Here is a 10,472-nt window from a genome sequence, read left to right as displayed (position 1 = left end):
TCTATGAGAGAAGTCAACAGGAAATTATAATTGTGCTTTAACCCCTCTAACTGACTGGGAAAGCACAGATCCGTAGAAGATCACCTAACTCAGGATCAAGGAAGGCTCCCTGGTTGGAGATTGGAAATATTGGAAATACCTTGTTTGATTCTGCAAAACGATGTCTTCCAAAATGACCTTTTCTGCCTCAATTTTTTCAATAAATATAGTAGTCACTGCTCTTATCATGTAATATAAATTACTCACTTTTCTGATTTAAACACTTGGGGAAATAAGTTAGGAAGCAGGTTTAGGAGCATATACAGCCGTCGAATCCAGGAATCTCTAGCCATTTCAGTTTCTTGGGATCAGCTGCCTCAGGTCTGGAGTTATTTCAGTCTGCAAACCCCACTTCAGGGTCCCAGTGTCCTAAAGCACAGAGAATCCTAAACAGAAGGGAGGAGGGGGCTCATTCGGACTTCCTGGATCCACCAGGGAGAGCCTGAAGGCTTAGCCAGATCTTGCCTTTGCTTCTCACTGCCACATGGTGTCACTGTTGACAGAGTGTCCCACACAGTCCATTAAACCTTGCGGTTCTGCAGATCCAGGTTCTGAGTTGGCTGCCTTGGATTTTTCAGGAGCTTGGTCCACTTCCTCTGGGCTTTGGTCCAGCTGAGGGGGACGCCTTGCATGGATTTCCAGGGTCACACTTCTTAGAGCTCAGTACCTTGGATTAGCCATCCTGCAAAGCTGTTCAGATTTGGGTAGGCTCCACCCTGTGTAGACTTGAAAACTTTTCCCTTTCCCTCGCCAAGGATCCACACAACCAGGAGTCTGGCGGCCCCTCCTACTCAATTCTTAAATCACGAAGGATTTCATTACATCTCTTTTCCAGAATAACAGCTGGTCTCTGCCCACTCTTCTAAGGGGAGCTGCCTGGTCTCCAGGGAGGAGCCCTGCCCCCTAAAAGGTTTGGATTATACTCTTCTTCTGAATATTAAGCAAACAGCTCACACTTACCTGCAGCTACCCTGATTATCTTTAGGGGAAGAGAGTGACCTTTAATACTCCAAAAGTTTACTTTCTTAAGAAAGTCAAAGTGACTTTCTGGTGTCTTTCTTTTTAGATTTGAGAAAAAACAAATCTTCAGTCAGTCTTCTTACAATAGGGAGAATAATAGTATTTACCTATTATAGTTGGAAAGAAATGACATAGTATTTGTAAAAATACTAGCATGGTTTTGTATGTATGTGTTCACAAGTTTTAGTTTTCATTATTACACTAATAATAATACTGGTGGTTATTCATAATTATAATAAACTCAAAGCAACAGTCAGAAAACCGTGACAACTATTGAGGGCCATCAAAAGTCACATATACCATGGACACTTTTCTCTTTTCCATTGTGCTCTTTCTCCTTTTCTATTCCTTTCCTTCATCTACTTTTACCCCTTTTTTGTTCTACTTACAGGATGACCGATTGTTCCAGTTCGCATTGTGCTGAGGTGTTCTGGGACATGGGACATTCAGCACTAAAATTGAGAAAGTCTTATGCAAACCGGGACGAGTTGGTGACTAATACTAGTATCACTCAAAGTATTTCTCAGCTGTGCGTGTAGGGGGAGGAGAAGTTTGAATTTAAAAAGCTGCAAGACAGTGTCATGTTTGCTTGACCCAGAAGCCCAGGTCTTAGAATTCTGAGGAGGACTTCTGAAGCAAGGACAAAGGGCCAGTTCTGCCTTCAAATGTGTATGATAAAGATGTGCCCGGAGAGTAGGATCCTCTCCAGGTGCATTGTCCAGATTCTTGACGTCTCAAAGAATTGAGCAAGACACCGAAATAGAGCAGGAAAAAAAGCTTTATTAGAAGGGAAAGTACACTTCCAGACGTGGAAGCAGGTCTGAGCAAGAGAAGTGTGGCTCAAAAGGCCTGGTAAGAAGGCCTTTGGGGTTTTTATCCCTATGTGCTATGAGTGGTTACTTTTCTTAGAGGGGTGGGCTTCCTTAATTGACAGTTAAGATTGACAGGACTCAATGATTCATTATTTTGCTTTCTGCGCATGTTTGTTCCCAGAATTCTGTCTGTTATGATGATATTAATGAACTTCTGGGCATATGCATCATATTATGGTATAATGAAACTCAGGTGAGTTGAAGGTCGTTGGGTCTTCATTGTGCAGGTGTGAGCAACTGGCTTAAACTGATACCTAATTCTCTGCTTGTTTGTGGAAGTTACTTTTAGCCTAAAAATGTCTTCTGGCTTGCTTAATTGTAGGCGGATTAGGGTGGACTTCTTCTAGAGTAGGATGACCTCAGTGTCTTTGCAGGCAGACCCGAAACCCCCTAACTAACTTTCCTGCCTGACTCTTTTCTAAGAGCCATGAACCCCCTTATTATTAGTATGGATGTTGAGGGATGGGAGGTCTCTTCTTTTGTATTTGTGTCCTGCTGAGAAGGGTCATTGTCCCTGCCTGGGGTTTCATGGAGCTCTTTCCCTTTCTGCCTTAGGGTGGGATCTTGGGTTTCCTGCTGAAGTACCCCTCAGTCCCTAGACAAGGAAAAGAAGATACAAACTTGTTATTTAAATCATATATCTATTAATTTCTATTATTGATTTGCCTATTAAACAAGTAAAGGGAAATAGGCTTGGTTAATATATTTCTCAAAGAGTATAAAAGGACCTTTGGCCTAAAGTCCCCTCCCCTCTCAGAGTCCAAGGGCCCTGTCTGGCCTAACACCATTTCTGCTAACAATAGGCCGATGACCCTATCAACGGCCAGAGGATCTTAGGAGTCACCAATTTTGAGGCAATTATCTGGATTTGAGGGGGAGGGCCTTTTTCCCAAGGAAAAGAGGGAAGAAAACTAAGTTTACTAAAAAGATTAGGAACTCTGCAAGAGATGTCCCATTTCATTTCCTGCTAAAAGATTAAGAATTTCACAAGTGATATCCCATATATCAAAGGGACAAAACTCACTATATGTGTTTCAGCAATGCTGATGGAGGAAATTCGGACATGATCATTTTAGGATAGAGTAAACTTAAAAGATTGTATGGAATCAGAAAAACATGATTCCAGGGGTCTAGAGTTACTTGAGCTTTGCCTTTTGAATTCTTCCTCATGCAAATCTCACTGATCTTACTCTTAGGAAGATTTTTCATGAGAAAATACTTTAAATTTTTAAAAAATTGTGGTAAAATAGACATAAAATTTACTGTCTTAAATGTTTTGAGTGTATAGTTCAATAATGTCAAGTACATTCACATTATTGTGCAACCAATCTCCAGAACTCTTTTCGTCTTGCAAAACTGAAACTCCGAACCCACTAAACAACTCCCCCTTCCCCCTGTCCCTCACCCTTGGTAACCACGATTCTACTTTCTGTCTCTAAATTTGACTGCTCTAAGTACCTCCTATGAAGGACATCACACAGTCCTTGTGTTTTTATTACCGGCTTATTAGAAAAAAATTTTAATGACTGGTTAGAAATAGGGAGAGCCAGAGCTGGCCCAGATCTTGCATCTCCTTTTGCCCCTTTTATCCAGACAGTAGCTGTGACACGTGTTTCTCATCTTTGTGGTCCCTAACTCAGTGGCTCTCAATCTAGTTTGCACTTTAGACTCACCTGGGGAGCTTTTTAAAGTACTCTTGCCTGGTTCCCTTCTCAGACCAATTAAATCAGAATCGCTGGGAGAGAAGGCTGCTGCAAGAGTTGTTAAGAAAGCATCTCAGGCATTTCTACTTTGCAGGGGAGGATGCCATCCACTCCCTAATTGAAGAACTGAAAGACAGAATAACATTTGTCAAATCAAAGAGTTTCGGGTAGATGGTCTTTAAGGTCTTTTTAAATTCTAAAATTTTGCAAAATCAGCTAGCAGCTTTGGAATTCTCAACCAGTAGGAATCGACTTGATTCAGCTCCGCCCAGTAGGAGCTGAGCAGATGCTCTCTGGAGTGTGGCTCCCCCTGCTGCCCACTGCTGTCATGACAACTCCCCTTTAGAATCCTCAGAGTAGCTATAACACCCCTCCAGGCACCCTTCTCCTGCCACATTCATTGAACAAATACGTCTTAAGATGGCTCACATTTCCTTTTAAAATACGTATTCAAGCCAAGAGATAATTATATTTATAATAATTACACCAGTTTCTTAAGACCATGAGATTTCCAAATAATTCTAAGACCAGATGAAGAATATTATGGGGATACTGGTTTCAGCTCAATGTAAGAGATACTTCTCTGAAACCAGAGCGGTTTAGTAGAGTGAGTTGCCTTGTGGAGTAGTAGTTCCCTTGATGCTAGTGTCACACAAGCGAATGCCGTCTGTAAGGGGTGCTGTAGGGTAAGATTCCTAAATCAGAAGGAATTAGGATGACTAATGAGGCCCTTCTAATTCCAAAATGCCACGATTTTAAAGTCAGACAATGAAAGAATGATCTAAGGGAGATGGATAGTTTCTGAGCTCAGAAATGGAGCTCTAGGCTTCTAATTATTCCAACTTTTAACCACTCCCCAAGGACTTAGGTTACTAAATGTAAAATATCCAAAGCGAATACAGGTGGGCTCCATGTTTTCTTTCTTTTTTTAAAAAATTATTTTTTAATTTAGTTTCAAGTATACAGTAGTACATTGGTTAGACATCTATGTAGTTCATAAAACGATCCCCCCAATTGCTCCCTCTCTTCACCCCATTCTCCCCCCCCAAACCCCCCCTCCTCTCTGTCCGACACCAAATTGTCCACTATATTTGTGAGACTGATTTTTATTAGTTTGTTCTTTTTATTCCTTAGATTCTGCATATAAGTGAAATCATATAGTGTTTATCTTTCTCTGTCTGATTTAAATACCTTCTAGGTCCATCAAAGCAATATCTTTTTCCATCCCTTCCTTTTCATATGTAGGGGTCTTGTTTCCTTATCCTTCAACCGGTCTCTCTTTTGGTTGGAACATTTAATTCTTTTCCATTTAAGGTACTTATTGATAGGAATGTAGTTGTTACCATTCTTTATTCCTGTTTTTGATATATGTTTTTTCTTTTTAAAGAAGTCCCTCCAACATTTCCTGTAATACTGTCTTGGTGGTGATAAATTCCTTTAGCTTATTTTTGTCTGGGAAGCTCTTTATCTGTCCTTCAACTCTAAATGATAGCTTTGCTGGATAAATTATTCTTGGTTGTATATCCTGGGTCTTCATCCTGTCGAATATTTTTTGCCAAGCCCTTCTATCCTGCATAGTTTCTTTTGAGAAAGCAGCTACCAGTCTTATGGGTGTTCCCTTATAAGTTATTATTTGTTTTTCTCTTGCTGCTTTCAATATTCTTTCTTCGTATTTAATCTTTGGCATTTTAATTATGATGTATCTTGGCGTGGGCCTCTTTGGATCCCTGATTTTTGGAATTCTCTGGGCTTCCTGGGGTTATGTCCATTTCCTTCACCAGGTTTTGGAAGTTTTCCATCATTATTTCTTCAAACAGCTGTTCAACATCTTGATTTTCTTCGGTTACGCCATCAGATGACTATTTGGAGCCTTAATAGTGTCCCATATCCTCCTTAAATTATTTTTATAGTCCTGGCATCTTTTTTCTTGCCATTCTGATTGAGTGTCCTGATTGGCTTTCCTGTGCTCTAGATAGGGCATTTGATCCTCTTCTTTATGCACTTTGTTTATTCCATTTAATATACTTTTCATCTCAGATAATGTGTTCTTCATTTCAAACTGGTTCTCTTTTGTAATTTCCATTTCTATTTTTATGTTTTTTGTCTCTTTGTTGAAGTTCTCACTGACTTTATCTACACTTCCCAAAGGTTCATTGAGCATCTTTATAACCAGTGTTTTGAACTCCGTATCTGTTGGATTACTTGACTCCATTATATCTACATCTCTGTTCTGTTCTCTCATAGGTTTCTGCTTCTTTGTCTTCCCATTTTGGCTGCCTTTCCACATGTCTGTTTCTATGTACTAAGCAAAGCTCCTAAGTCTCCCGGTCTTATTAGTGTGGATTTGTGAAGTAGGTGTCCAGTGGCACAGTCTTGAGAGGGATTCAGCTGCAGGCCAAACTTAGCCCAAGCCTCTACCTCTCCGGGGTCATCTGTTAAGATTCAGCAAACAATCCACAGATGCTGTGCTTTTAATTGCAACATTCACATCATGTTAAAGGAAATCCATTCTTGCAGATAAAAAAAATCTGAACTTTTCAGGAACATTAATGAGTTGATCATTTGTATCACAAAAGAATTTTTGACTTTGTAAAATCATGTTTGGATAATAGAGTTATTTTAAGGATCTAAGTATTGATTCACAGGTCACTTAGCTAAGGTGTTTATATACCCTTTTAAGTTCCCTTGGAAACATAAAAAGAAGAAACGTTTGAGATGCCATTAGGAAAACAGAACATGGTTTAATAATAAGTATTTAAACATTCCATCAGAAAACATGGAGTGCCCCCAAATTCAATGCAAAACAGCTGCAATTTCTTGAGTGCTATAATGTGCCAACCACTTCGGAAACATCATTTCATTTAATCCATACATCAACCTAGCAAGGCAATTTATTATTATCTCCATTTTATGGGTGAGGAAACTGGGTCTCAAGGAGGTTAATCTATTAATGAGCATAAATTCGAGTTCAAATCTTTCTGGTTCCTTCCCTCCTAACGAGTTATCCTAATCCTCCGCTCTTAGAACACATGGCTCACTGACTGCTTAAAGACCAAATGTGTTTGGGTTAATTTCTTTCCCTTAAAATGTGTTCAATATGAATTAATTGCCACTGTTTAGAAATTAGATTTCACCTTCTGGCCTGGGTGTCCTGTCTGCCTAAAAGAACGAGAGGTCTGGCAGGCCCGCCCTGCAGTCCTTAGCTGGGGCCTGAGTTCCTTAGGTTGCTCTGGTCCCCACCCCTCCATGTTGTACCCCTGAGTGCCAGTTGCAATTGATCCCTCCACATCCAGCCCTCATTACTTATGGAATTATCTACCTGGCACATGTTGGCACTGAATTTGCATCCCCCAATTTAGAATCTCTCCTCCACGTCCTTTGCCCTAATTCAGATCCCAAACATTCTGGTTCTGTTCGTCCCAAAGCCATTTTTGCCTTGTTCCCATTTCCCAAGGGTAGATGGGCCTAATATGTGTTCACCTTAATATTTTTGCACAAAAGTAATTCTATGATTTCTCTCATGATTTTCTTACATGTTGGGGCATTTTGCTTCGGTACTTCATAGTTGTCATGCTTTCATTTCTTCCCACTCTTGGGGGCCGGGTTTGGTGTCGCGGTGCTGGGGCAAGTGGAAAAAAAATACCTCCAAGTGCTTCATGGGGATGGTCCTGACCTATGACTGCCCAGGAAGCTGGGGCCACAGACCAAAGAAGTGGACTTAGTGTGTAACGGACAGGAGTGAATGTGTCAGCTTCTTTCTAGCGGGGAAGAACCCATCAGTTATTGGTCAGCATCCTGGTTCCCAAAACCCACAGGACCCCTGCAGGTTGTCTTCCCAACCTGCTCCTTGCCTGTACACACCTCTTCCCTTCATAACAGAATGACACCTGCTCAGACGATACGATGCAATTTTACTTTATTAGGAAAGGAAGGTAGGCACTGGAGTCGCACTTTCCAGGGTCAGGGGAGGCACCGGGGAGAGGTGACAGAGATAGATGCCCAGCAGCTAGAAGGGACAGCTGCTTTCCACGAAGCGGCGACACTTCATGACCCGCAGGTATGTCTCAGCCTTGTGCAAGTCCTTCTTGAAGCAAGAGAGCAGCCCGTAGTTCTTGAGTAGTGCATCATCACTACGCAGGTTTGTGTCAAACTTGTCATAGGTTTGCTTGAGGATCTGCCCAGCCCGAGGACTGCCATCCTCCAGCTCCTGAAAAAGAGGACAGACAGAGAGTCAATCCTTGCAAGCTGTTCCCTCCTTTCCCCTCCACGGCCTTTCTCCCCACTGCCAGGGCTTAGAGAAAAACATGGAGGATTCAAAAAGGGAAAGAAGGAGTGACATTTCTCCTGGGTCAAGGCTGGACTGCTACAAAGAGAGGGGCCATATCTCCTCCAGCTCACGCAAGCCTTCCATCCCTCAGCTAGCCAGCGGGGGCTCCGGGCCCAGAGAGAGTGGGTGTGGCCCCTGAGGTTGGGGACCCACAATGCCATCCGCACCCGCATCAGGGCTTGGATGCCTTCCTCCAGGTCCTTCAGCTTTTCATAGACGCGGTCTGAGGTGCCAAACACCAGGCTGTTGGTGAAGACCCTGCTGAGGAATTGCACCGGCCCGAGCCAGGACTGGATGAGCAGCAGCGAGAAGCGGAGCAGCTCCATGTCCTGCGGGGGACGGGGTGAGTGGTGGGTACCCGGCAACCCCGCCAACGGCTGGCCTCTGCCCGCAGGCCCTCCCTTTCCACCCCCTGCTACCCTCTGCCAGCTCGGGCTGAAGGCGGCCCAGGGTCCAGGGGCAGGCAGGGCTGCCTGGGCTCCTGCTCAGAGAAGGGTCGACCTTCTTAGAAAAAGGGAAGCCTCTGTTTTTTGGCTGGGCCGCGGCGGCCGCTTACGGATCTCTGCTGGGCCTCGTCCTTGCCCGTGGGGGCTGGGATGGTTTCCGAGAAGCAGAAGGCAGCCTGGGCGTTCTGGATCGAATATCTCTGTCCCTCCGGGATGTACGCGCGCTCCTGGGAGAAGGAACGCCCGTCCAGGTCTAAGCCAGTGCACGGTTCTCATCACTGATTTATTCGAACCCCTCTCATTTTGTGCTCACCTGACAGCATCTTCACGTGGATAAAATAACCCTGAACTCATCAGTTTCCTCCCCTTACATCCCGGTGATGGAGAAATTCACCCCTTCCTGCCACCCCCCACCAGCACCCATTCCTGGGGAGCTTACAAACTCCTTGTAGGTGTCAGCAGCCAGTTGGTGCAGGTGCTGGGCCCGGAGAACAGCGTTGGCAAACAGGCTGGATAAGGGCATGGTGGGGAAGGCGTCCACTGCCTGAGGCCAGGGCAGGCAGAGCAGGGTGAAAGCCAGGAGCATGGAGGTCCGAGGGCCTGGAGAGAGAGACACAGAAGTCAAATTAAGGGCAGGGGCCGACAGAGCAGGAAGCCTAGGTCTCCTGCCAGCCTTCTCCTTGCCCGAGGGCCCATCCCTCTCTCCCCGCCTTCCCCCAGAGACTGAGAGCATTTAAACTTGGCCAAAGGTCTGGGCTAGGTGTCTATGCTTCCATTCAGAAACCTCAAAGGCCAGGGTTAGTGCCCCCATGTGACTGCAGGGCCCCCATATCACCCCTCAGTACATACCAAGCCCGCGGGGATTTTAGGAGCGCCTACCTGTAGCCATCGCAGCTGGGTGAGCTGTCCACAGGTCCCTGAGCGGTTTGGGGAGCTGGGTCCTAGGATCCTGGAATTGGTCCCTTGCGGGCCCTTTTTATACCCTGGCGCCTCTCTCCCCTGCTCTGCCCCTACCTATTTCCTCCATATATTTATGCATGGGGCCACCGACGGGCCTCTGCTGATGGATAATTTAGAACCTCCTCCCACTCATCCTGTTCCCGCTCCACTCCTGGGGTCATGTCCCCCAGGTTTGTCATCTTTGCTCTCCGCCATCACTCGCCCTGTGAGGGCTGCACACGCAGGGTCTCGGCGAGAGAGACCACCTCTTTTTTAAGGGGGTGGTGGCAGAAGGGAGTATGTTTGCATGGTTGCAGGTGCATGGTTGCAGGATGTCACTGCGGAGTTGTCCACCAGGGTGAGGAGGGCCCGACCTGGTCCCCAAAAGGGGGCTGCTTCAGGATGGCTGTGCCTTGAGCGCTGTGCTGACCCCTTCCTCCCTCTAACATCCCTTTCCTCCTCCCTGCACAGCTCCCCTCCGATCACAAGAGAGGATGTGTGTGTTGGAAAAGGAAGCCAAGATGGCGAGAGATTCTGGGGTTTCTGGACACAGTTCAGCCCCAGATCCCATCTTCACCTTTCTCACCATCCTCAGATCATCCCACCCCCTGGTCGGGGCTCAGGCTGCTGGATGCATTACTAATATTGACCACTAGAGGGTATCAGCCCCACACACTGCCTTCCCCTTTCTCTGAGCATTGGAACTCCTCCACCCCCACCCCCACCCCCACCCCACGTGGGTGGGCAAAATTTGTGATATGGACCTGCACAGAAATGCAAACTAAGCAGAAATGCCGGGAACACAGGTACCACAAGTGCTTCCTCTTGCAGTCCTGTCACCGTCAGAGAATCTCAAAGGTGGAAGATGAGCTTGAGTCTGTCCCCAGCGCAGGAACTCAGGGCGCAGCACCCTGAAATACGCTCTTTGCAGTCTTTGTAGTCCCCTCCCATTCTGTCATCTCTTTTCAATACCCGTGTAGAGCTTGTCAGGATGTGAGAAGCCTGGCTATGTATTCTCACAGTTGATTCTCATGACCGTCTTGTAAAGAAAGTATTGTTAACATCCCATTTTACAGAGGAAGAGACCGAGGTTCAGAGAGCCAGACTCGCATGAGTTACCCTGGCT

The 10,472-nt window shown here is 45.3% G+C and overlaps 1 protein-coding gene across 1 annotated transcript; it reads right to left on the bottom strand.

Moving 5' to 3' along the window:
* Window positions 1–7,640: 7,640 nt before the first annotated feature.
* LOC120599971 (somatotropin) lies at window positions 7,641–9,338 on the bottom strand. Its single transcript, XM_039859133.1, has 5 exons — window positions 9,287–9,338; window positions 8,847–9,007; window positions 8,518–8,634; window positions 8,129–8,290; window positions 7,641–7,841 (listed from the first exon to the last, which is right to left on the bottom strand). Exons 1-5 carry the CDS (start codon window positions 9,294–9,296, stop codon window positions 7,641–7,643), a joined length of 651 nt encoding a protein of 216 aa, XP_039715067.1. The 5' UTR covers window positions 9,297–9,338.
* Window positions 9,339–10,472: the final 1,134 nt, after the last annotated feature.

The sequence above is a fragment of the Pteropus medius genome, unplaced genomic scaffold, assembly GCF_902729225.1.
Source record: "Pteropus medius unplaced genomic scaffold, Ma_sr-lr_union100, whole genome shotgun sequence".
Lineage (NCBI taxonomy): Eukaryota > Metazoa > Chordata > Mammalia > Chiroptera > Pteropodidae > Pteropus > Pteropus medius.
The sequence above is the reverse complement of the archived record's forward strand: the minus strand, read 5'-3'. Positions and strand labels throughout refer to the sequence as shown.

Bases quoted from the DNA above. Each gene is read 5' to 3' on its own strand.
- LOC120599971 (XM_039859133.1), bottom strand. The intron at 8,291-8,517 runs GTAAGCGGCCGC...CGTCCCCCGCAG, and splicing joins ACGAGGCCCAGCAGAGATCC to GACATGGAGCTGCTCCGCTT. The intron at 7,842-8,128 runs GTGCGGATGGCA...CCTCTTTTTCAG, and splicing joins GCATCCAAGCCCTGATGCGG to GAGCTGGAGGATGGCAGTCC.